At 44.8% G+C, this 27,477-nt stretch overlaps 1 protein-coding gene across 3 annotated transcripts in view; it reads left to right on the forward strand.

The window, feature by feature from the left end:
- The window catches only part of NHSL2 (NHS like 2), a 304,501-nt gene that overhangs the window by 113,290 nt on the left and 163,734 nt on the right, over nt 1-27,477 (forward strand). For all 3 annotated transcript variants that reach the window (XM_051827210.3, XM_051827212.3, XM_051827213.3), the window contains exon 2: nt 16,029-16,097. In XM_051827210.3, coding sequence (XP_051683170.1) covers nt 16,029-16,097 — 69 coding nt within the window. The remainder of the gene's footprint in view (nt 1-16,028; nt 16,098-27,477) is intronic.

Raw genomic sequence — 27,477 nt, forward strand, 5'->3', positions numbered from 1 at the left:
CATACGTGCTGGGTACCAGTTTGCTTTAGAGACTGGTCAGAGAAGGCCTCTGAGAAAGTAACACTGGCACTCTTTGAGGGGATATTGGTCTCAGGTCAAGGCAGGAGTTGGTCCTTGATTCCATGTCACTATTACCTGTCTCATTTGTTCAGGTTGCTATAAGAAAATATCTTAGACTGGTTAATTTCTTTTTTTTTTTTTTTTTTTTTTTTTTTTTGCCAGGCAGAGTTAGACAGTGAGAGAAAGAGACAGAGAGAAAGTTATAGACAGTGAGAGAGACAGAGAGAAAGGTCTTCCTTCCATTGGTTCACTCCCCTAATGGCCGTTACAGCTGGCACTACGCCGATCTGAAGCCAGGAGCCGGGTGCTTCCTCCCGGTCTTCCATGCAGGTGCAGGGACCCAAGGACTTGGGCCATCCTCCACTGCACTCCCGGGCCACAGCAGAGAGCTGGCCTGGAAGAGGAGCAACTGGGACTAGAACCTGGGGTGCTGGCACCGCAGTCGAAGGATTAGCCAAGTGAGCCATGGCGCTGGCCTGGGTAATTTCTAAGTAACAAAAATTTGCTATTCCCAGTTCTGGAGGCTGAGAAATCCAAGTTCAACCCACCAGCAGATTTTGTGTTTGGTGAGGGATGTCTGCTTCATAGATGACACCCCCTTGGTGTACCCACATGTGGCAGAACGGATAAAGGAGCTCCCTTGAGCCTCTAATAAGGGCATTAATCTCATTCATGAGTGTTGAGCCCTTATGACTTAATCACTTCTCAAAGGTCCTGTCCCTATTTAATACTTTCACACTGTTTATTAGATTCCAATATAAGATATTTGGGGGAATATTAACATGTAGACCTTAGCACTACCTCATCCTATGCAAATTTATGAGTATATACTTTCTGCCCAAGGCAGAATTCAACTGCTAACTGTAGCTCTCAGCATCTCTACATGGAGTCTAGGTGTGAAGGGCTGAAGAGAAGAGGGTAATAAACGTGTGGCTTCTGCACAGGAAACTCTTGGCATTGGTTGTCCTCTAGCAAAAATTGTTGGTTGCTCTAGGTTAAATGATGGTCACAAGCCTTTCCCCTTTTCCCTGAAGGCCTTCTGCACACTCAGGTCAGCAGTGTCTGGCCATGGGATCCTCTTCACTTCCAGTTTACACTTGCTGGTTTTATTCCCCATGCTTGGTCATGATGCCACCTTCACACGTGCGGACACTACCCTGTCCTTCAAGACAGGCCACGCCCCATCACAGCACTTGTCACTTGAGTACCCTTATTCATTGCATGTTTGAGCATCTCCAGAGATCAGTAAACAACCAACATCTAATAAATGCTTATTGAGTGAAGGAATAAATGGATGACGGTTATTCCTTAAGCCCCTCCAACTGGCTGGCTCATTCCCATTCATGCGTCAACACTGAGCTCACACACTGTCTTATGTGAGAGGCCTCCCTCAACTTCCTTTGCGTCCCACCTGGGGCACACTTGGCTTATCCTGTACATTCCTCTGTGAAGCCTTCCTTGACCGCCTCAGGCACAGTTGATCTTTCCCACCTCTGAATGCTCTAGAGCTCTGTAATCCCTCGTATAGGCCGTGATTGCTCTACACACATTGCTTGCTACTGCCTGGTCACCTCTCATAACCTGCGATTTTTCTCAGTGACAAGGTCTGTGTTTTGGTCATCTCCGTATCCCCAGGACTAGCCCCTAGAGGGCGCTCAATAAATATTTGTTGAATTAATGGGGGAAAATGTCAATTTTGCTTAGAGTGATGTGCTGGAGGCAGCTTGTAGAGGTTTGCAGGAACCAACTGTTAAATATTTAGGAAATTTGGAATCCAATTGTTAAACGCACCCATCATTAAAAATTAAATTATATGAGAAAACAGAAGACAAGCCAAAACTGAAGGACATTCTAGAAAATAAATGACCAAACAAATGCAATATGGGATCCTGGATTGAATCCTAGAACAGAAAAAAAAGTTCTTTAGTAGAAAATCTGGTGAAATCAAATAAATTTAGTGCTTTAGTTAATAATGTAGCAAGGTTAGTTTTTTACTTTTGATAAATGTTTTTGTGATTATATAAGATATCAAGTAGGAGGAAGCTGGGTAAAGAGGGAAGCTGGGAACTCTCTGTACTGTTTCTACAACTCTTCTGTAAATCTAGAATTGACCCCAAATAAAAAATTAACAGTTAAGGGGCCGGTGCTGTGGCGCAGTGGGTTAACGCCCTGGCCTAAAGCGCCGGCATCCCATATGGGCAGAGACCCAGCTGCTCCACTTCCTGTCCAGCTCTCTGCTATGGCCTGGGAAAGCAGTGGAAAATGGCCCAAGTCCTTGGGCCCCTGCACCCACGTGGGAGGCCGGGAAGAAGCTCCTGGCTCCTGGCTTCGGATTGGCACAGCTCCGACCATTGTGGCCTTCTGGGGAGTTAATCGTCGGTTGGAAGATCTCTCTCTCTCTCTCTCTCTGCCTCTCCTCTCTCTGTGTAACTCTGACTTTCAAATAAATAAATAAATCTTTTAAAAAATTAACAATTAAACAAAAAATTATATAAATCTACAATTAAACAAACTATACTAAAAACAAAGATAATAAAACAAAATTTCCTAACAACTTTACTAAATTTCACTGCAATCTATGGTCTTGAGCTTATTCTCATCTCTTGCATCTGAATGCTCTGTTATTCTGCATGTTTCCCAGTCCACATTGAGTGAAATTTCCTTGGTAGCTTGTAATGGGCCAAGGTGAAAGTATCTACATTATGGAAACTCAAAATGTTACAAATCAGGGCTTGGATTATCATTTTGTACAAAATACTCTAAACAAGGAAATGGAGAAATAATGATTTAATGTAATCTAACGTAAATTTACATTAAACCTAAAAGTGTATCATGTCTATTGCTGTTACTTCATGAATAACACAAAAATTAGTCAAGTTCCAACACTTCTTCATGGTTTCACTTTCTTCTTGCTTATTAACAGAAGCACAAATTATCTCCAGTCATATAGGAACTGCAGTCACTTTCTATTGCAACCATATTAAACAAGAGTTCAGTACAATCAGTGAAAGTATTATGTGAGAATCAGTTGGCTGCTTATAGATTTTATTGTTATTTGTAAATTGCGGACTTTGCATTCCTATATAGGTAAGTTTATAATAAAGTTATGTATATATAATATATGCATGCAATTTTAAGAGATTGTTGCTAAACATTTACCAGAATACTTATGCTTGTAAGTATTCATTGTAATTTCATCAAATGCAAAAAAGGAAAGAACACTGCCCAGCATCTACTCTGTACCAGGCCATGTCATCCCTTTTGTTCTCACCTCAGTTAACTTTTTATCTCAGCTACATGAAGTGAGGGTATAATGATATTCATTTTACAGATGAGGATATCGAGACCCAAAGAGGTCAAATAACTACTTTCAGATCAGGTAATTGGTACAGGGTGAGCCAAGATTAATCACTACATCCGACTCCAAAGCTAGTTGTAATATCATCCTATTGCTGCTGTAACAATTACCCCAAATTTAGTGGCTTAAAGCAAGGAATATGTATTATCTTAGAGTTCTGAAAATCTGAAGTCCAAAATGGGTCTCCCTGGACTGAAATCAAGGTGTTTGCAAGGATGTATTCTCTGTAAGAGCTCTGAAGAAGCAGCCAATTTCCTGTCTCTCTCAGCTTCTAGAGGCCACTTGCATTCCTTGTCTTTTGCATCCCATCCTGACAATACTCATATCATCACGTCTTCTTCTCTGACTTGCCTGCCTCCCTCTTTGATTTTATATGGACTCTTGTAATGAAATCACCCGGGTAATCCGGGAGAATCTCCCCCATCTCAATGAAGTCAGCTGATTAGTAACCTTAATTCCATCTGCAAACCTGAGGCCCTGTTTGCCATGTAATCTAACATGTTCACAGATTTCAGGATTAAAGATCTGCTGTGTGTCCTATCTGGGGAGCTAGAACTCCGTCTACCACACTTGTGCTTTTTGCATGACCCTTTACCATCTTGTCTCTTGTTTTACTGGTTACATAATCCAGTGTGGGACCCGCATAATTCACCCTGACACTTTCCTTAGCCCCTCGACCTAAGATGCCTTTTTCAGTTTTTCTGCTAGTCCTGTGGGGGATTGTGTTGTTGGAAATAGGATTTTCCCTGGCTGTATTTATTCCAAGTTCTTGTCTCAGCATAAGAGAAGAATTCAAAGCAGAGACATACATAAGGTGCAAGAATGGGAGAAGGATTTATTTGAAGAGATTGAAGGGATAGTAAACATTCAAAAGTGAACGCAGGCAGCCTCTCTCCACGGTGAGAGGGTGGTGTCTGCTCCCACCCAAGTTTGGGTTGCCTCTTTATCAGAGAGGGGATGGTTTCCTAATTGAATATACAAATAGGGCAGAGTTTGGGAAGAGCTTCAGTGCAAATGGTGATCTCTGGGAAGATTTCATGGCATTTCCATGTGGAGCTGCATACATGTGGATATCATAGCCTCTTATGCATAATGGGAGAGTGAGGCTCAGCTGCATCATGGGGAAGTGAGCATGCGGGCAAGCTGGACTGGCATGGAGCGGGTGTGAGTGGGATTTCAGCGATGCAAGGCTCTGGCAAAGAGACTGCCGGCAATCTATCAGCTCCTTTGTTCACTACCTCCTTGCCTAGCTGTGTCACTTGGATCTTAATCTTAGACACATAATTTAACCTATGCTCTTACTAAAGTGTTTTAACAATACTTGCCAAGTTCTTTGTGGACTTCTGACTTTTTGAAAGGTGCCTATTCATTTCTTCCTTTCCCTGATACTTGTACAGTGCTGGAGCCCTCCTTCCCAACATGGCAGGTTTCATTATTTGGTGGTTTATCCATCTCTACCTTAAGGACTTGTTTCTAATCACCAGCCAGGACTGGACATTATTTATTAGCTATTCTCATAGAACTTGACATCAGCTTATTCCAGAAAAGTCCCTGGACCTCACTAAAATGTCCTTTTCCCACTCCTGCCAATGGTCTGTCTGTGTTTCATTGTCCTCTCTGCCTTTTCAGAATCACACTAGGTAGTAGCTTTTCATCTTCCCTTGTTTTCTCTTCACTGAGCTCCCTAATTCTAGTCACAAGAAACCTCCTCCACTGAGATCAACCCAATGACTGGAAGTTACCCCTCCCCACGGGTAGCCTTCAGAACAGCCAGACTATACTTCTCTATACTTCTTTTGGGTCTTCTGGCTTTTACCACAACATTCTGGTCTCTGCCTTTGATCTTGCCAAAAATCCCTCCCTTCTGCCTTTGAAATTCACACACATGCTTTGGAGGCCAGTCTGGAACCCTCACCTTGAGGAAAGTTTTCCAGACCATACCAGCCCAATGCATTTGTGTCCTTCCCTGAATGCATCTAAGGTGGATACTTGCCAGTGTGATTTTACTGAAAAAGTAATAAAAAGGTCAGGACCAACCCTTAATGTTGGTAGCACTGATTTTGACAAATGTATCTTCTACTATTATGGAAAAGTCACAAATAGCAGTTTGGGGTGTGGAGGGTGTGAGGGTAAAGTATTCAAAGTTAAGGGAGAGGCCTCATCACTTCTTCATGTCTCCTTTACTTACCCGTAGTATAGTATTGTATTTCAAAAAATTTGTGGAAAATGAAATGAAAGATAAGTTTATTTTGATGCAAAAAAATTAAAATCCATGCATCATTTTTTTATCTGCTGGCTTACTCTTCAATTACCTGTAAATGGCCAGGGAAACCTGAAGCCAGGGACTCAGTGCTGGAACCCAAGTGCTTGAGCCATCACCTGCTGCTCCCTCCCCCTGGCTGCTCATCATCAGGAACCTGGAAACAGGAGCAGAGCCAGAACTGGTATCCAGGTCCTTTGATATATGCAGGCATCCCAACAGGTGTCTTAACTGCTAGGCCAAATGCCTGCCCTTGTTTTCTGTAAACTTTTTTGAAGTACCTTCATACAGTATGGGTAGCTGGAGCTGTATATCTTATAGTCTCTCTGATAAGGAAAAAAACCTTTGTTAGGTGAAAAAATTTTCTAAGAGTTAATGCTAGAAGCAGAGAGGAACTGTCTCTGGGGCCCTCTAGAAAAGTTTGTCCATAAACTCTGAAAGTTGTTTTGTTTGGCTAGAGATTGAGCATTTATTACATGCTCATTTTGTGCTGGGAATCTATCAAATAGCTGTCTGATTTAGCTATTTATTTATTTATTTATTTATTTAAAGGGAGAACAGATTTCATGTTTAAGAACCCACCCACCCTCCCTCCCTCCCCCTTCCTTTCTAATTTTTCTTTTAATTTTTGCTGTGAGATCTCTGGCCCACAAGATGAGGGAAACATAGATTGAGCCTAATTACTGATGGGATTTGGAGCCCTGAAGGTGAGTCACGTTCAGTTGACAGAAGTGCCCGCCAGTTCCCTTACTCATGTGTGCACAGAAGCTGTGGCATTCCCTCAGGCTGTCAGCTACTGACTGGTGGTGTGAGATGGGGAAAATGGAGAAATGTTGCGTGTTTAATTGTGCAGCAGCAAGCAGAAAGGAATGTGTGAATGCCAAAGACTCCCACTAGGGCAGAAATGTGGTGTCATGTGTTACTGAACAGCTGCAGGAAAATTTGTCTGGACCCTTGGATGCAGAGTTGGGTGTGCCAGACTTGGATTCTGAGCAACTTTGTGGGCTTAGGCGATCTATAGGAAGTAGAGAACGGTGCATCAAGAAATGTCACTCTAGAACCTTTGTTGACTTTCTTTGCCACCCTGACTCTCCAGCCACCACTGGTTATAACCATGGGTAGTAGAGGAAAGATGTGGGAAAGCTTCAGCCCTAGGACCACCAGGTTCCAGGGCTTGATGTGTCCATAGGTCCTGGTTGGAGCCACCGAAATGCCTAGTTCAATTAGGTGGGCTCAGCTTCTGGAAAGGGGAAAGTTCCTGGGCCAGACCTCAAGGAGGAAGGTGGGAACAAGGTGATAATGGGGGAGGCAGAACAGAGAATCAGTAAGGAACGTTTATCCTTCAGGCTCTAAGGAAACCATGGAATCCATAGCCCTAGAATCACAGGTAACTGAACTCAAGTCCTTCCTGTAGTCCTACAAGTATGGCCTTAGGCAAGTAAGTCACTTAGTCTCTCTGAGCTCGAGTTTACTCCTCCATGTGTGAGGAGTCCCAGGGAATATTTTCATGGGACCTGGCCCATATTTCAAAAGATGGGAGCTGTAAGTTCTATAACAATGCAACCGAACAATCCATGGTCATAATCAGCCAGACACCATGCTAAGCCATTTCTATTCATTATCTCTTTAGTCCTGAAAAGAAAGATCAAGAGCTTGAGTTAGTAGAAGAAGATTGTTGAAGGTCACCCAGCCAGTAAATGACAGAACAGCCACGTGTTCCATCCAGAGCAACTACAGAGCGGACACTTTTTTTTTTGAACTGACATTTAAAAAAATATTTATTTATTTGAAAATCAGAGTTACAGAGAGAGGGAAAGAAGAGAGAGAGGTCTTTCATCATCTGGTTCACTCCCCAGCTGGTTGCAATGGCCAGGGCTGGGCCAGGCTGAAGCCAGGAGCCAGGAGCTTCATCCATCCGGGTCTTCCATATGGGTGCAGGGGCCCAAACACATGGGCCATCTTCTGCTGCTTTTCTTAGGCCAGTAGCAAGAGCTGGATCAAAAGTGGAGCAGCCAGGACACAAACTGGTGCCCACATGGGATGCCAGCATTGCGGGCGGCAGCTTTATACACTGTGCCTCAATGTTGGCCCCTAGAGCTGACACTTCTAACCATAGCACATCGCAGGCATTAGTCCCACTTCACATGCAAGGAAACTGAGGTTTAAGAGATATTAGTACCAGGAACAGAGCTTGGGCCTTCAATTTTTGTCCCTGCTCTTTCATTTGCAATGTGACTTTGGGCAAGTTACTCACCCTCTCTGAGCTGCTTCTTCCTGAACTGCAAAATATCAGAGTCATCCAAATCCTCTGGCAGCCTATCATACACTGAGAAGCAGTATCCTATGGGAGAAGGTAGAAAGGCGGGGGCTCAGAATGTCACGGAGATGAACGAAGAGAAGACATGGGTGTGACTGTGGCTTTATGAAGCGGAGGCAGGTCTGGACGGACACTGGCACAACCCACTTAGCAACTATCCTGTGAAAACCCAGATGGGCCAGGCGGGCAGCAGTGTGGGCAGGCTCCATGGGTACACCCGCACTGTAAGCTGCTGTTGCCACCTAGGGAACAGGGCAGTGACCGAAAGCCCAGGCTGTGGCTGTGGCTCAGCAGCTGTACATTCCCTGTCTCCCGCTGGTTTCCGGAGTGGAGAAGGGCGGCCAAGCCTTGCTCCAGGAGTGGGGAGGGGAATAAGGAAAAGGGGCTGAGCACTGCCTCTGGCTTGGGAGTTATAAATAAATCCATCTGGAAGTGTTCGGGGCTGTGGGAGCCCGAGGCTGGCCCTGCAATTCAGGCCATGTGGTGCATATTTCCATTCACACCAGATCCCCCCCCCCCCCCGCGCCCCAGTCCCAGGAGACTGTCTGATTGGGCCTGTCTGCTCAGGCCCTGAACCGGGCAAGAACCTCTCAGACCTCAACTCTATTTCCAGCCCCCATCCCAACCTTCCTCTCCTCCCAACCCAACCCCAGCAGGACAATGTATGAGAAAGTGCCACGGAAAGCTTTGCATGTTGCTGCAGTGTCGATTGAACAAATGAATGGCTTTTTGATTCAGCCTTTACTGTGTCAGCTCCCCTTGCTAGGAAGAGGCCCCCTCAGTAGTCATGGGCAATGAAGCATTCCAGACATTTAGCCTCCATCTCAGGATGACCTTTGCCCCTTGCACTGCCCAAGTCTTGACCATGTCTCTATCCCTAGCACCAAGAGGAATGCTCAGTACGTATGAATGGTTGAGTGGATTTATTAATTTAGCAAAGACTTACTGCACATCATGCACTGTGCATTCTGCATGGTAGAGGGCAAAATTTAGTTTCTCGTGATCACAGTGCTTACCAGTGAGAAGACAATGCTCCCCTTTTCTGTGGGGAATATGTCCCAAGACCCCCAGTGGCTCCCTGAAGCCCCAGACAGTACTAAGCTATACACATGAGGACATTTCAAAAAGTTTGTGGAAAATGCATATTATTAAAAACTGTGCATGGATCCCAAAATATTTTACACCAAAATAAGCTTACCTTTTAATTCCATTTTCCACGAACTGTTTTTTTTTTTTTTATTTTTTTTTTTTGACAGGCAGAGTGGACAGTGAGAGAGAGACAGAGAGAAAGGTCTTCCTTTGCCGTTGGTTCACCCTCCAATGGCCGCTGCGGCTGGCGCGCTGCGGCTGGCGCACAGTGCTGATCCGATGGCAAGAGCCGGGGCTTCTCCTGGTCTCCCATGGGGTGCAGGGCCCAAGCACTTGGGCCATCCTCCACTGCACTCCCTGGCCACAGCAGAGAGCTGGCCTGGAAGAGGGGCAACCGGGACAGAATCCGGTGCCCCGACCGGGACTAGAACCCTGTGTGCCGGCGCCGCAAGGTGGAGGATTAGCCTAGTGAGCCACGGCGCTGGCCTCCACGAACTTTTAAAAGTTTCCTTGTATCCTGCTTTTTTTTCCTATACAGTACCTATCTATGATAAAGTGTCATCTATAAAATAGGCACCATAAGAGATTAACAACAATATGTAATAATGATAAAATAGAACAATTATAACATCACAGTATAGTGAAAGTTATTTAAAGTTTATGAATTGTTTCTTTCTGGAATTTTCCATGTAATATTTTTGGACTGCTGTTGATCATGGGTAACCAAAACTGCATAAAACAAAAATGTGGATAAAGGGTGTGGCTATTTGGCACTTGGAGTGATACAATTCTTTTCATTGTGGAACTTTGTGGTATGTGACAGGATGTTTAACATCCTGACTCCTTGACCTTAAACGCTAGCGCTAGCTGCAGCCATGTGACAACCAGAAATGCCTCTACACGTTTCTAGATACTTCCAGGAGATGGGAGAAATTCACATCTGGTGGGGGCCACTTCTGAGGAACTTAACAACGAGAGCAAAGGAAGGTCATCCCAAAAGTGTATGTGTCGAGCCCTCTATAATCATATATAAGTTGGTGATTTAGAACGAAGAGATCCTGTTTTCCCTAAAAAGGTGTAAAATGCCCCTTCAGTTGCTGGGTTAGGTAGGCCCTGGAAGCCCACAGTGTAGCTGAGATACATAGTTCTGTCTAAATGCAGTAGGGTTGAGGGCAGGTAGTTCTGGACGTGCTAATGAGGTGTATACTTGGAAATGCACAGAAAACAGTTAGAATCTGGTCCCAGGGCATATGGGAAGCCAGGTCTCAAAGATTTGGGATTAGTCCACATTGAGATGGGAGTTAAACTTGAGATTCTGATCCCATTTTCAAGACAGAAGGTATGGGGATAGATAGAGTACATCCAGGAAAAAGGCCAGACTTTAAGCTTTAGAGGTACTCAGTCCCAGTGATATCTCTTCTCTGCCCCCTCATTTCTATTCCCATTGTCAGTACCCTCCTTTGGGACCTCAGTGTATGCCAGGGCCATTGCAAAACATGCCTAACAGGCCTCCTTTCTTCTCCAAGTTTCTCTATATTCTATAATTACCTTCTTTTTTAAAGATTTATTTAGTGAATGTAAGAGTTACATAGACAGAGAAGGAGAGACGCAGAGAGAGAGGTAGAGACAAAGAGAGAGGTCTTCCATCCGCTATTACACTCCCCAGATGGCTGCAGCAGCCAGAGCTGTGCCGATCCAAAGCCAAGAGCCAGGGGCTTCTTCCAGGTCTCCCATGGGGGTACAGGGGCCCAAGCACTTGGGCCATCTTCTGCTGCTTTCCCAGGCCATAGCAGAGAGCTGGATCAGAAGTGGAGCAGCTGGGACTCGAACTGGCGCCCACATGAGATGCCGGCACTGCAGGCAGCGGCTTTACCCGCTACGCCACAGTGCCGGCCCCTACAATTAGCTTCTTTTTTTATTTTTAACTTTTATTTAATTAATATAAATTTCCAAAGCACAGCTTATGGATTACAATGGCTTTCCCCCCCACAACGTCCCTCCTACCCGCAACCCTCCCCTTTCCCACTCCCTCTCCCCTTCCATTCACATCAAGATTATTATTTTTTTTTTTACAGGCAGAGTGGACAGTGAGAGAGAGACAGAGAAAAAGGTCTTCCTTTGCCGTTGGTTCACCCTCCAATGGCCGCCGCGGCCGGCGCGCTGCAGCCGGCGCACCACGCTGATCCGATGCAGGAGCCAGGTGCTTATCCTGGTCTCCCATGGGGTGCAGGGCCCAAGCACTTGGGCCATCCTCCACTGCACTCCCTGGCCACAGCAGAGAGCTGGCCTGGAAGAGGGGCAACCGGGACAGAATCCGGCGCCCAGACTGGGACTAGAACCCGGTGTGCCGGCGCCGCAAGGTGGAGGATTAGCCTATTGAGCCACGGTGCCGGCCAAGATTCATTTTCAATTCTCTTTATTTACAGATAAGTTTAGCATATATTAAGTAAAGGTTTCAACAGTTTGCACCCACACAGAAACACAAAGTGAAAAATACTGTTTGAGTACTAGTTATAGCATTAAATCTCAATGTACAGCACATTAAGGACAGAGATCCTACATGGGGAGTAAGTGCACAGTGACTCCTGTTGTTGACTTAACAAATTGACACTCTTGTTTATGGCATCAGTAATCACCCTAGGCTCTTGTCATGAGTTGCCAAGGCTATGGAAGCCTTTTGAGTTCACCGACTCTGATCATATTTAGACAAGGTCCTAGTCAAAGTGGAAGTTCTCTCCTCCCTTCAGAGAAAGGTACCTCCTTCTTTGATGACCTGTTCTTTCCACTGGGATCTCACTCGCGGAAATCTTTCATTTAGGTCATTTTTTTTTTTTTTTGCCAAAGTGTCTTGGCTTTCCATGCCTGAAATACTCCCATGGGCTTTTCAGCTGGATCCACATGCCTTAAGGGCTGATTTTGATTTAGGACATCCGCCATCTATGAGTCTGCTGTGTATCTTGCTTCCCATGTTGGATCGTTCTCTCCCTTTTTTATTCTATCGGTTAGTATTTGCAGACACTAGTCTTGTTTATGTGATCCCTTTGACTCTTAATCCTATCATTATGATCAATTGCGATCAGAAATTGATCACTGGGACTAGTGAGATGGCATTGGTACATGCCACCTTGATGGGATTGAATTGGAATCCCCTGGTATGTTTCTAACCCTACTATTTGGGGCAAGTCAGCTTGAGCATGTCCCAAATTGTACATCTCTTCCCTCTCTTATTCCCACTCATATTTAACAGTGATCACTTTTCAGTTAAGTTTCAACACTTAAGAATAACTGTGTATTGATTACAGAATTCAACCAAAAGTATTAAGTAAAACAAACAAAAAAAATACTAAGAGGGATAATGTATTAAGTTGTTCATCAACAGTCAGGGCAAGGGCTGATCAAGTTAACCGTTTCTCATAGTGTTCATTTCACTTTAACAGGTTTCCTTTTTGGTGCTCAGTTAGTTGTCACCAATCAGGGAGAACATATGATATCTGTCCCTTTGGGACTGGCTTATTTCACTCAGCATAATGTTTTCCAGATTCCTAACAGGGATCACTTTTCAGTTAAAATTTAAACACCTAAGAATAATTGTGTGTTACAGAGTTCAACCAATAGTACTAGAACAAAAAAAAAATACTAAAATGGATAAAGTATTACATTGTACTTCAACAGTCAGGACAAGGGCTGATCAAGTCACTGTTTCTCACAGTGTCCATTTCACTTCAACGGGTTTCCCCTTTGGTGCTCAGTTAGTTGTCGCCAATCAGGGAGAACATATGATATTTGTCCCTTTGGGACTGGCTTAATTCACTCAGCATAATGTTTTCCAGATTCCTCCATCTTGTTGCAAATGACCGGGTTTCATTGTTTTTGACTGCTGTATAGTATTCTATAGAGTACATGTCCCATAATTTATTTATCCAGTTTACTGTTGATGGGCATTTGGGTTACAATTACCTTCTTAAAACATGACTTTCATTATGTTCCTTCCCAACATTCCAAAGTCCTAACTGTTTAGCCTTGAATTCTAACCACCTGCGGCCCAGCTCTCCATGAACCTAGCACACCCTGGGTAAGCTGGTTCCAGATTCCTGTTTCAAGGCACATTGTTTGTCTGTCTCCCAGACCTTACAGTCTGGCTACACAGAGCCCCCATGACACACTGCCCTGCTCTCCTCCATGCCATCTCCACCCCCTCAGATGCCCTTTGACCCTCTCTCCATTTGAAAAATGTAGCTCAGGCTTGAAGGTCTAGTGTAAGTCTCCTCTTTCTTGTAATATTTTCTCTGACCTTCCAGAGGCAAGTAGATATTTTCCCACCTGTGTGCACCCCTCCCTCCAGCTCTTCATCTCCTACAGGGGGCTGTCTGTCTCCCTCACTAGGCAATGAACTCTCTGAAGTTAAATGCCATGTACCTTCGACTATGCAATCCCCTTTCACAGCCCAGTGACAATGAATGGGAAGGTGGGTGGGAGCTACTGAGACAGTGCAAAGAAGTAAGATGATTTTCCCAAGGTTACCGTGGATCTGCTTGACCTCTTCTTCACTGCTCCCTCCCTCCAAAGTATTGTATTTGAATGAGGGTTTGTGGAAAAGCAAAGGAAAAGAAGGAACAGGTGGAGAACCAAGGCAAGGCACAGGAGGAAGGTACAGTATGGAGAAGAGAGGAGAGCCTGAGAGGATGGCGTTAAAAGAGATGAGAGCAAAGGCCTGCATTCACAATACATAGGGGATTCATGTAACCTGGCGTAAAATAAGAAAAGATGGGGAGGTGGCAGGGCAGGACGCTGTGGCATAGTAGGCTGGGCCTCCACCTGCAGCGCTGGCATCCCCTAGGGGCGCCTGTTCGTGTCCCAGCTGCTCCTCTTCCAGTCCAGCTCACTGCTTATGGCCTGAGTAAGCAGTAGAAGATGACCCAAGTGCTTGGGCCCTTGCACCCACCTGGGAGACCTGGAGGAAGCTCCTGGCTCCTGGCTTCAGATCGGCCCAGCTCCAGTAATTGAGGCCATTTGAGAAGTGAACCAGTGGATGGAAGACTTCTCTCTGTCTCCTCCTCTAGCTGTAATTCTATCTCTTAAATAAATAAATAAAATCTTTAATGGAAAAAGAAAATTTGTGGGATTCTGGAATTGAAAGCAGCTGCTTTGCCAGATTAGTTGAATGCACAGTTAATTAATGGTATTAGTGCCCTTTGGCACTAAGCTGTGCATGGAACCATGTCCTATGGGGATCAAATGCCAGTTACACAGGACACCCTTTTAGGAAAGTGCAGAAAACAGCATTGGCATGTAAGAGCTAGAGAATTCCTGAAAGAGATCTTAAGGACACCAGTGGTCACTGGAGCCTCATAGTTGCCCACGCCATGGTCCTGGCTCTTGCAAAAGAACTCTGGACATGAGAAGAGAACTGGTGTGTTTTGAGCAGCTAGTATCTCAAGGGTTGTACCAGACACGTTTGTTACCAACAACTCATTTGATCTTTACTGCAACTCTGTGAGGTATTACCCCTATTTTACAGATAAGAAGATTGAGGCTTTAGGAGGATTACAAATCTTGCTCAAGGGCACACAGCTTGAAAGCCTCAGCTGCAGGATTCCAATGCAGGTCATCCCCTTCCTTTGATGAGTGGGCCAAGACTCAGAGGTTGGCAGCTATTTGCTCTCCAGTCTTGCTGACTTTGGCTGTAGGGCTGATCTCTTCAGATTGATTTCTTTGAACATAAACAAAATACCACCAGTGTTTTCTGGCTGTGGAATGAGCCCTCTGAGTCATGTGCTCTTCTCCATTTTGCAGCTGGGTGTCTTTTCCCAGGGAGCTCAGGAATATGAAGCAACAAGCCTTATGCTGAGAATCAACAGGATGCATGAAAAAAATGCCAGGGTGCTTTTGTTCCCAGAAGATACTTCTAGCTTTTAGCCAGTGGAGCCACATGTTTGGTTTTCTCTTCCCTCTCAGTGATCTGTGTGTGGTTGATGGCTGCTTGCTCTCTCAGGCACATATAAAAATCCTTATCAAATTAGTGGTACTTTTGAGATGTTGCCCACACTCTGTCCTGACTGCCTCTGTTACCCATGTCCCTGATGGCTGTGTCCTGTCTGTTGCCATCAGCCTGTGAATGATGGTGAGCAGAGGACACAGCAGGTTGTAGACTGTGCTTCCTGGAATTCTTATGTGACACAGTTAAGCCAGCTTGAAGAGGAGCCCATGGTGTAGGGTGGCTGGAGCCTATCAGAGGTCCAGAGTAGGGGACAAAATGGAACCCAGCACCAACCCGTAGAATGGTGGAATAGGTTAGATAGAAAAAGTATGATGATAGTTTTCTGGATTTGTGCACAGTCTAGAAACACTTCGTGTTGGACCTTTGGCCTAGAGTTAAATGTCCCACGCAAGTGGTAAGGTACTAGGATTACCATGCTGCATACAAGGCCTTCTGAAATCTCATTGAATAACATAAATTTCATTGGCATTCAATAACATAGTCATGTGTTTGAGCTGGTGCTCTGGTCACTTTAATAGAACAGGATTGTTCTTCTCAAAAGATTATTTATTTATTTATTTGCTTTTCTCAGGCCATTAGCAGGGAGTTGGATCAGAACTGGAACAGCCAGGACACAAACAGGTGTCCATATGGGATGGCAGCATTATAGGCAGCAGCTTTATTCTCTATGCCACAACACCAGCCTCAGCCTCCTGATCATTCTTTAAGCTTGCCATGCACATTGGCGCTTTGTTTTTGCCTCCTTTCAGGAGTTCTTTTCCCCAGTGTATCAGTGAAGATCCTGGGAGAGAGCGGTAAGGGGAACTGGGAAGGGACGCTGCATGAAGAGATCTGTCCAGCAGGAGCTGTGACCTTTGGTAGATCGATGCAGCCAAATTATGATGACTCTGAACTGAGAACTGATGAATACCCTAATCTCACTTTCCTTTTCCTTCTCATCTTGCAGGTGCTTCCCACTGGTCAAACCTAACCTGGAGCCAGAGGGCAAGGGATCTTGTTGATGCAGTCCATACAGGTCAGCCTACCAAAACACAAAGCTGGGTGCAGGGGGTGGAGAAGATCTTGAGGGGGAAATGGAAAATGTCCAGAACAACCAGACATCTTCATAGCTGGATCCCTCATTCCCTTCAGATTGCTTCTGAAATGTTGCCTTCTCTGGACACCATTTCTGAAATTCCAACCCTTAGCTCCCAGCACTTTATATCCTCCTTGCTTCCATGCTGTGTTTTTCTTCATAGCACTTTATACTACCTGACAGATTATTTATCTTATCTTTCTTCTGTTGTCCCACTAGAACAGGGGGTCCATGAGGGCAGGAACTTTGTTTTGTTCACTGCTATGTCAGTGTCTAAAACAGTACCTGGAACACACTAGGTGCTCAGTAAATGGTGAATGATTGCATGGATATACTCTCTGGGACCACCCTAGAGTGGGTCTGCTCTCCCCCGGGGTGAAGGTGTCATGATGGATGTCCTTACTGTTCCCCAAAGAGGCTTAACTGCTACCATGTTTTCTGGTTGGAGCATAGGGATCCCTGTGTGGTCCCCAGTATTGAAACTTGTATGACAGTTTGTCAACTTGAGCCTTATGGAAACTTTTGCTGCAAGCTAAGCTTTCTGCGTTATTTTAATTGTACTTCCATACTTCAAAATTAGCCTTTGTTGTTAGTGGGTCTGTTTCCAAATTAGGAGTCTTAAGGTATATTTCCTTTAGGATCAAGGGTAGGGGATCTGTCACCTGGGTCCTTCAACCACAGTGTTGTTAAAACAGGGATAGGTCAAGTCAGGGTAAGCAAAACAGATTGGAATTCCTAGCACACTGCAGTTGTGCCCAGGGTAACGTTTCTTTTATACAAGTAACATATGAAAATGTTCTCATTATGAAAAAAATCAATCTAGCTACAATTAAAATCCTTTCCCCACCCCACTCTGCTCACCAAAGGTAGTCACTGTTATCAGTGTAGAATGCCCACCCTCTTCCAAAGCTTTTTTTGTGTGTAGACATAGTTTGGTTTTATATGAGTACTTGAAAATTAATGTTATTACACCATATACACTGATAAGCAACTTAGTTTTTTCCTATAACAATATGTCTTGGAAACCTTTCTATGTTAGGACATGTGAGTCTAACTCATTCTTTTTTTCCTTAAAGTTTTTAAAAGATTCATTTATTGATTTGTAAGGCAGAGTGATACATACAGAGAGGAAGAGGGAGGGAGAAAGATTTTCTGTTGCAGGATGATGAGGGCAATCTCAGTTCTTGTCTCACATCAAAGACGAATTCCCATGTAGACAGGGACAGTAAGCAAAGTGAAATTTATTAAAACTGAGAAACCTCCTGCCATGGCAGTCAGGAGAGGGACTGCAAAGGATGAATTGCCACAGAAGCTTGCAAGTGCTGGTTCTTCTATACAGAAAGTGGCTCTCTCTGACTGGCCCCTTTCTAAAAGTGAGTGTGGATTTAACCAATCAGGGGAGGGATAGAATAATAACCAATCAGAAGACAAGGATAACAGCCAATCAGGAGAGTAGAATAACAACCAACCATATAACTGAAAATGTATGTTAATGAGGCATGCTACAGGAACCAATCAGGGAACTGAAAGAATATGCTGAGACATACTACATGAACCAATCAGGGAATTGATATTTGAGTAGACTGTTTTGCACAGAAGTGTGCAGAGTGCTCAATCAGGTCCATTTGGCAGATTCAACAACATCCAGAGATTACAGTGTATGTGTTTCTCCTAGCTCCCTCTCCCTCAGGAATCCTGAAGAGTTAGGCCATGTGTTTTTTCGCTCCAGTGTTTTTCTTTCCTTTCCAGGGATTCCTGGAGTTCCTAGTCCCTATCAATCCCCTCTCTGAAGAGATATCCCTAACTGCTATTAGTGAAAGAGGCAATAATCACTCTGGCTGCTTTGTGCTGAAGAACGGCAGTCAGGCACCTCCCCCAGAGGCCTATCGAGGGTCCCTGGTAAAAAAGGTTTCTGTGCAAGGTTCCATCAGCATGATCATTTGAAGCTTGACAGACTCTAAATGAAAGAAAATGAATCAGGTTAGAAGATTTAAGAGACAAGGACTGAGATTCAGGGATACCAAGAGCAAGAGGAGCCACTAAGGGCCAGGACCATCTGAGGAGGTGGCCTTTTATTGAGTGCCACCATTCATTGAGGTCGCTTACCTGGGTGATGATGTCTTCAGCTCTATCCAGGTGCATGAGCACTTGCTCCATAGATCACAGATATCCCCACAGGGTTAGGTCAGGAGAACAAGAGAGTAACAGGGCAAGGCAAAGATAAGGCAGAATATGAAGCTGTCCCAACAACATTCCTTATTACTCTATATCAGACCCCATGGGGACAGCACAGACCCCTGCTTGTGCAGTACTAGCAATGAGAAGGTTTTCCTCCAGAAGATAGTTCTGATATCTTCCTGGAATTTTGTGCTAAATATGTATATAAATGTGGGGGGAATTGACATCTTTATCATGTTGAGACTTCTAATACATGAACATGGCATACTTCTGCATTTATTTAGGTTTGTTTTATTTCTTTCTTCAGCAGTTTATAGTTTTCAGCATTCAAACACTGTACATGTGGTTTTATATTTATACTTAAATATTTAATTTCTGAGCAATTGTAAATTGTATTGTATTTTTAACTTCAGTGTCAGTGTGCTCATTGCTAGTATATAGAAGTATAATTTAGTTGTGGCTTTTTTGCTTGAATCTTGAAACTTTGCTGAATTCACTTAGTAGTTCTAGGAACTGTTTTATAGATTCTATATATATTGTCATGGCATCTCCAAATAGGAATAGTTTTGTTTCTTCCTTCACAATATGTATGTCATTAACTTCCTTTTATTGTCTTTTTTACTGCTTGAAACTTCCAACATTATGTTGAGAAAGAGTGATGAAAGCAGATATCTTTGCCTTGTTCCTAATGTGAGGGGAGAAGCATTCAGTCTTTCACTATTAAGTTCAATGTTAGCTATAAGTGTTTTGTAGATGATCTTTATCAAGTTGAGGAAGTTCTAGTCCTATTTCTCAGGTTTTCTTATTTATCATAATGAGTGCTGAATTTTAACAAATGTTTTCCTGCATCAATTGATGTGATTTTATGACTTTTATTCATAGGTATGTTAATATGATAGATTGCACTGATTTGTAGAATCAGTGCAGGATTCTTTAAACATTTGGTAGAATTCTCCAGCAAAACCATTTGCACCTGGTAATTTCTTTTTGGGGAATTTTTAAATTAAAAATTCAATTTTATCAGTAATTATATGGTTATTAAAATCATCTATTGGGGCCTACATTGTGGAGTAGTGGGTAAAGCTGCCACCTTCAGTGCTGGCATCCCCTATGAGCTCTAGTTCAAGTCCTGGCTGCTCCACTTCCAATCTCTGCTGTGGCCTGGGAAAGCAGTAGAAGATGGCCCAAGTCCTTGGGCCCCTGCACCCGCATGGGAGACCCAGAAGAAGCTCCTGGCTCCTGGCCTTGGATCAGCACAGCTCCGGCTGTTGTGGCCAATTGGGGAGTGAACCAAAAGATGGAAGACCTCTCTCTCTCGCTCACTCTGCCTCTCTTTCTTTCTGTGTGTAACTCTGACTTTCAAATAAATAAGCAAATATTTTTAAAAATAAATAGTCATCTATTTAATATTAGGTAGATTTTAGGAGTTTGTTTTTCAAGAACTTGGTCCACTTCACTAAAGTTATCAAAATACATAGAGTATTACCTTATTATCCATTTTATGTCTTAAGGATATGTAGTGATACTCATTTTGTTTCTGATATTAATAATTTGTGTAAGTCTTGGTAGAGGTTTGCCAATTTTATTGATCTTTTCAAAACACCAGCTCATCATTTCATTGATTTTCTCTATTGTTTATGCCCCTAGTTATTGTTGTTTTCTTCCTTCTGTTTGTCTTGGCTTTATTTTGCTTTTCTTTTTCTAATTTCCTAAGTTGGAATTTACATAATTGATTTGAAGCCTTTTTATCCAATGTAAGCACTTGGAAATATAAATTTCACTTTTAGCACAGCTTCAGTTGCACCCCACAAATTTCATTTCATTCAATTCTATGTATTTTTAAACTCATTCTTGTGATTTCATTTTTGGCAAATGTGTTATTTATAAATGTGTTGTTTATTTTTCAGGTTTTTTCTGTAATTGTTTTCTTTTTTTTTTATTTTGACAGGCGGAGGTAGACAGTGAGAGAGAGAGACAGAGAGAAAAGTCTTCCTTTCCGTTGGTTCACTCCCCAAATGGCCTCTACGGCCAGTGCGCTGCGCCGATCCGAAGCCAGGAGCCAGGTGCTTCTTCCTGGTCTCCCATGCGGGTGCAGGGCCCAAGCACTTGGACCATCCTCCACTGCCCTCCGGGCCACAGTAGAGAGCTGGCCTGGAAGAGAAGCAACCGGGACTAGAACCCGGCGCCCATATGGGATGCTGGTGCCGCAGGCGGAGGATTAAACAAGTGATCCAAGGCACTGGCCCCTGTTATTGTTTTCTAGTTTGATTCTATTGTAGTTACTAAATAGAGTTTGTTTTCATTTCTTTTATTTATTTATTTGAGAGGCAGGGTTACAGACAGAGAGAGGGAGAGGCAGAGAGAGGGAGAGGCAGAGAGAGAGATCTTCCATTTGCTGGTTCACTCCCCAAATGGCTGCAACAGCCGGAGCTGGGACGATCCAAAGCCAGGAGCCAGGAGCCAGGAGCTTCTTCCAGGTCTCCCATGCAGTTGCAGGAGCTTGAGGACTTGGGCCATCTTCTACTGCTTTCTCAGGCCATAGCAGAGAGCTGGATCAGAGGAGCAGCAGCCAGGACTTGAATCGGCACACATATGGGATCCTGGCACTGTAAGCATAGGCTTAGCCTACAGCGCCAAAGCACCAGGCCCTATTTAACTTGAATTATATCTAACATGGTCTGTGTTCCATGAGCACTTTAAAGGAATAGGTACTCATGTTATTTGATGGGGTGTTCTGTACCTGTCATATTAGATTCTATTGGTTGAGGGTGTAGTTGAGTTCTTATGTGTCTTTGCTGATATTCTGTCTAGTAGGCCTATTACTTTTGCCCACTGAGCATTCTCTAGCATCACTCCAGTGTGGAAATTGGAGGAACCTGGTTACAGCCTAGCAAGGTAGAAGGCTGCATTTTCAACTCTTCTTTTGCCCGTGGGGTAGGGAATGGAATCAGTTTTCCCTGTGATACTTGAGTGGAGTAGAGCATTTATTATCTAAAAGTTTCTGTCTTGGTAAAAGAGAACAGGCATTTTTTTCTGTCCCCATTGGCGGTTCCGGGTTGCAGGCTTTTTTGGGTTCAACTCTGGGATGTATGAGGTATAACAGAAATGTAGGTAACGTACCACGATGTTGTTCCATGAGTCCCAAGGTCTCTTGCTGGTATAAATTCTTTTCTCTACCTTGCAGAATATTTTTTTTCTTTTAGTTGAAAGGCAGAGCAACAGAGAGAGGCAGACACAAAGCAAGAGAAAGATCATCCACTCACTGGTTTGCTACCCAAATGGCCCCAAAGACCTGAGTTAGGACAGGCTGAAGTCCAGAGCCTAAAACTCTATCCAGGTCTCCCACATGAGTGGCAGGGGCCCCAGAACTTGGGAAATCTTCTGCTGCTTTTCCAGGTTTATTAGCAGGAACCTGGATTGGAAGTGGAGTAGCAAAGACCCCAACCAGTGTTGTGATGTAGGTTGCCAACACTGAAAGCAGTAGATCAACCCACTGAGCCACAACACCAGCTCCTTGTGTTTGTTTTATGTGTAATGGTCAGAGTTTTTAATTGCAGTTTAGCAGGAAAAAAATTGTCTACAATATCTTCCCAGAAGCAGAAGTCCAAACTTATTCTTTTAAAATGTTACGTAAGCTTGTAGAATATGACTTTTTTCAGAATTTATTTAACTATTCACCTATTGATGACTCCCTTTTAAATTTTTTATGTTTTAAGTGATGCGTAAAAATTAGAAGTTTGTAGAGTACCATGTGCTCTTTCCATACATGTATACACTGTGTAATGTTCAAGTCAAGTTAAGTATATCTGCCTCCTCAAACAGTTATCATTTTTTCATGGTGAAAACCTTCAAACTATTTTAGCTTTCTCAAAAGATTGATTGATTGATTTGAAAGACAGTGACATAGAGAGGGAGAGGCAGAGAGAGAGAGAGAGAGAGAGATCTTCCATCTGCTGGTTCACTCCCTAAATAGCCTGCAACAGCCAGAGCTGGGCCAGGCCAAAGCCTGGAGCCTGGAACTCCATCTGGGTCTCTCACATAGATGGCAAGGATCCAAGTACTTAAGTCATATTTTGCTGCCTCCCAGGCACATTAGTGAGAAGCTGGATCGTATGGGATATGGGCATCCCAAGTAGTGGCTTACCTCGTTGCACCACAATGCCCAACCCTTGTCTAGCTTTTTTTGGTAGATAATATTACCATTATCCATGTTAGCCCTACTGTGCCTATTGAATGAATTCTTAGGTTGTTTCTAAATTCTGACAGGCAATGCAGTACTTCAGTAAGCATCCATTCAGTAAAATTTGTGTACACATGCAAGAGGTTCTTTAGGATGGATGGTAAGAAGTGCAGTTGCTGGGTAATAGAGGATATGCATTTTATTTTTTATTTATTTATTTATTTTTGACAGGCAGAGTAGACAGTGAGAGACAGAGAGAAAGGTCTTCCTTTGCCGTTGGTTCACCCTCCAATGGCCACCGCGGCTGGCACGCTGCGGCTGGCGCACCGCGCTGATCCGATGCAGGAGTCAGGTACTTATCCTGGTCTCCCATGGGGTGCAGGGCCCAAAGACTTGGGCCATCCTCCACTGCACTCCCTGGCCACAGCAGAGAGCTGGCCTGGAAGAGGGGCAACCGGGACAGAATCCAGCGCCCTGACCGGGACTAGAACCCGGTGTGCCGGCGCCGCAAGGCGGAGGATTAGCCTAGTGAGCCGCGGCGCCAGCTCGAGGATATGCATTTTACATGTTGATGGATACTGCCAAACTGCTACCCATGATGGCTGGTCTGGACCCCGTAGTGTACAATAGCAGTATTGCTCACCTCCTTGAAAATACCTGATGTCGTTAAACATGTAGTTGTCAGCGTGGTGGGTGAAAGCTAGTATCTGGCAGTTGTTTTATTAACAGAGGTTGAGCATCTTTTCAAACATCTATTGGCCATTTATAATTCTCCTTCTGAGTTGCTTGTCTATACACTTTGCCTATACTTTTTGAGTCGTTTGCTTTTTCATTGTTTTACAGAAATTCTATAGTTGTTTTGATTATTCTTTCAATAATATATTGGAGTACATCCAAAAATTTGTGGAAAAATAAAATTAAAACACAAGTTAGAGGCCGGCCCTGTGGCATAGTGGGCAACGCCACTGACTGCAGTGCTGGCACCCCATATGTGCACTATTTCGAATCCCAGCTGCTCCACTAACTTTTTAAAAATGTTTCTCACAGTCTTTTTATTTATTTTCAATTTACTTGAGAGACTGAGACAGACAGAGATCTTCTATCTGCTGGTTCACTCCCTAAATGCCTGCAACAGCTAGGACTGGAGCAAGCCAAAGAATGGAGCTTGGAATACAATCCAGGCCTCCCAAGTGGATGACAGGGACCCAAGTACTTTAGCCATCATCTGCTGTCTCCCAGGGTATGCTCAAACAACTAAATTTCTTTTAATATTTTATTTATTTATTTATTTGAGAGGTAGAGTTACAGACAGTGAGAGGGAAAGAAAGAGAGAAAGGTCTTCCTTCCAGTGGTTCACTCCCCAAATGGCCGCAATGGCCGGAGCTGAGCTGATTTGAAGCCAGGAGCCAGGTGCTTCTTCCTGGTCTCCCATGCGGGTGCAGGGGCCCAAGGACCCAGGCCATCCTCCACTGTTTTCCCAGCCCACAGCAGAGAGCTGGAAGAGGACTGGAAGAGGAGGAACCGGCGCCCGTATGGGATGCCAGCACCGGAGGCGGAGGATTACCCAAGTGCACCACGGTGCCGGCCCCAAAACAACTAAATTTTTTAAAAAATAACCATAGTGGGGAAAATAGAGATGTATATATTTGTGACTGGCATAGCAAAAGCCTTTTCAAGTAACATAAATACATAATGCAAAACCATGATGAAACCATAGATAAAACCGAATTTACATAAACACTTCTTAGATGTTGGAGGAGAGCTCTTGTTACAGGAGTAGTGGCAGGAGGCATCTACAGCTCCATCACTTGGGTCTGTGTTTCATTCTGAAGAGATGCACATGGCACTTTCTTCTTCTCCCCAGGTTCTGCAGCTCTGTTACAGCTCTTTCGTGTTGCAGCTCTCTGGGTTACAGCTTCTCCTTTATTCCAGGTTCACTGAGCTCTGCCACTTTCTAGGTTACAGCTTGACTTCTCTGTTAGCTCCATCAAAGTTCTTTGTCTCGTGACCGTGATGAATGAGGCACACAGACAAGGAAGGAGTGCACAGTGAAGGAAGCTGGGAAAGCTCTCTGGCAGCCAGGAGGGCCTGCCTCAAACTGCCTCAGAGGGGTTGCCTTCCCTGAAAGGCTGCATGCCCTGAACTGCTTCTCAAGACTGCCTGGCTCAGACTTTTATGTGTTTCTAAAGCAGGAAGTTCTCTCCGATTAATGGATGTGTATGCTAATGAGATGTGACATTGGTGTAGCCTGTTTTGCACAGAAGTGTACAGAGTGCTTAATCAGGTTTCTGGAAAGACTCAACAATAGATGAAAATTACGTTGTATATGTTTCTCTCCTCTCCCCCTCCCTCAGGGCTTCTGGAGTGTTTGTTTTTTCTTTCCCATGTTTTTTCTTTGATTTCCAGGGGCCCATGGAGTCCCTATCAGCAACAGGTACTCACAGCCAGTTACCCAGGTCTTGCTGTTTGGCCCACTCAGGTGCTCTAGCAAACTGTAGGCCAGAAAGATATTCAGTAGCAGGAAGCAGCCTTGGAGTTTAGCTGGAGCTCTCCAAACTTTTCCCAAGTAGGAAGCAGGGACTGGGTTAGGGTTCTTTCACATGTGCAAATTTTCTCTGGGTAACCAGTTCTCTCATCTTTCTTTCATTCAGCTAACAGGATGGACACTGCTTTCAGGCAGCTGTATTCTCCCTCAACAAGATCAAAGTCTCTAAACAGGAGTGAGGTCTGAGCCACTGGCAACACTCTGGGTCTTCTCAACTAAGAAAGCCACAAAAACATCACTCATAGAGAAGGCAAACTCAATTACAGCAAATAATACCTCTGTGGGTTTTGGTTTCCCTACTTTTAACATTATTAAGCCATTCCTGCTCCCATATCGCTTCCCCTTTTTTTCTCATATTTGTGACTCTAATTTAGGTGCCACTCTTCCAATCTGCTTTCCTTTGATGCATTTAATTCACAGGTCCCATTGCTGTCCTGTGTGCCATAATCTATTTTATTTTATTTTTTGACAGGCAGAGTGGACAGTGAGAGAGACAGAGAGAAAGGTCTTCCTTTTTCCATTGGTTCATCCCCCAATGGCCTCTGCAGCTGGTGCACTGCGGCCGGCGCACCGTGCGAGGAGCCAGGTGCTTCCTCCTGGTCTCCCATGAGGGTGCAGGGCCCAAGCACTTGGGCCATCCTCCACTGCACTCCCAGGCCACAACAGAGAGCTGGACTGGAAGAGGAGCAACCAGGACAGAACCGGCGATCCGACCGGCGATCCGACCGGGACTAGAACCCGGTGTGCCGGCGCCGCAGGCGGAGGATTAGCCTATTGAGCCGCGGCGCCAGCCAGCGCCATAATCTAAAACACCTTTACAGAATCAAGCCCAAACGCCATCCAATTTTCTTTTAAAATGTCATGTATAGATCTGCTTTTATTTCTTTTTTTAAAGATTTAGTTTTTTATTTGAAAGTCAGAGTTACACAGAGAGAGAAGGAGAGGCAGAGAGGTCTTCCATCTGCTGATTCACTCCCTAACTGACCACAATGGCCGGAACTGAGCTGATCTGAAGCCAGGAGCCAGGAGCTTCTTCTGGGTCTCCTACGTGGGTTCAGGGGCCCAAGGACTTGGGCCATCTTCTACTGCTTTCCCAGGCTATAGCAGAGCGCTGGATCGGAAGTGGAGCAGCCGGGACTCGAACCAGTGTCCATATGGGATGCCAGCATTACAGGTGGTGGCTTTACCCGCGACACCAAAGCGCCAGCCCCATCTTCTGCTATTTCTAAAATGGTAAATGTTTATTGTAATGCTTGACCTTCAAGGTTCTCTATGATGTAATTAAAACTAGTGCAATTGGGGGTGGGGAGGGGTCGGTGAGGAACACACACCCTGAACTTTGGAGTCATAGGACTGTGTAACGTAGCTGTTGCTCTGCATTTTAGCTGCTTATCCTGGACCTCACCTTCCCTTTCTCTCAACCTGTGTTTCCCTCTGTTAAGGCGGTGTAATAAGACGACCCTTGTCCTAGGCCAATGCGACAGTGCGGGTGAGTGGGAAATTTCATCTATGCCTAGGATCAGACATGAAGAGGGCGAGGGACGGCGGCACAGGTTCTGCTACACAGCTGCTGTCGGGGGCCGTTCCCCGGGCTGCTTTTCATGCGCAAAGCAGCTCTGCGGGTCTTGGCGAGTCACCAGGCGTGTGCGGAGGCGGCGAGCCTGTGGGGGTGGCCGGTGCGGGCGCAGCCGGCGCGATGAGTCACCGTTCTTCTGCATCTCCGGAACAGGAGGCTGCTTAGAAGCGGCCCTAGCCCGCGCTCCTCCCCCGCTCAGCGGAGCTAGGCGCCAGCTGGGAGCAGGGCAGCAGAGGGCGCTGCAGCGCAACTGCCAGGACGCTGGGCCGGCTGCTCCAGCTGCCAGGCGCTGGCGCTACCTCTGGCTCAGAGGAAAAGATCCCGAAGCCCAGGAGTGGGTGTGGGTGCGGAATTGTGTACCCACAGTCTTGATAGTGGCATTGTTTTTAACAAACGAAACGCGCTTAACGATGATCAGTTCTTGTGCAGACTGATGGGGCCGGGAGGACCCCTACCCACACTTTGCCCCTTCTTACTTGCCCCAAACCGAGCAAGTAAGGAGGAGGGTGGCAGCATACCCACTCCCCCAGAGAGGTCCCCTGATAGTGATTCCAGGGGCCCTGTATAGAAGATAAAAACATATCAAAGAGAAAAACACATGCAGTAACTCTCCAGGAACCCCGAAGGCAGGGGCAAATGGAAAAGGGGCGAGCATACACAATGTAATCTTAAGATGTTCAGTCTCCTAAAGGAACCTGATTCAGAACTCTGCCCGCTTGTGTGCAAAACAAGCTACTCCAAAGTCAGTTTTCTGATTGGTTCACAAGCATGCCTTATTAGCATACACTTCCAGTTTTCTAACTGTTATCCCTGCCTTCTGATTTGCTGTTATTCTGGCCTC

Source organism: Oryctolagus cuniculus, chromosome X, assembly GCF_051225735.1.
Source record: "Oryctolagus cuniculus isolate XC-2025 breed Fujian yellow rabbit chromosome X, ASM5122573v1, whole genome shotgun sequence".
Taxonomy (NCBI): domain Eukaryota; kingdom Metazoa; phylum Chordata; class Mammalia; order Lagomorpha; family Leporidae; genus Oryctolagus; species Oryctolagus cuniculus.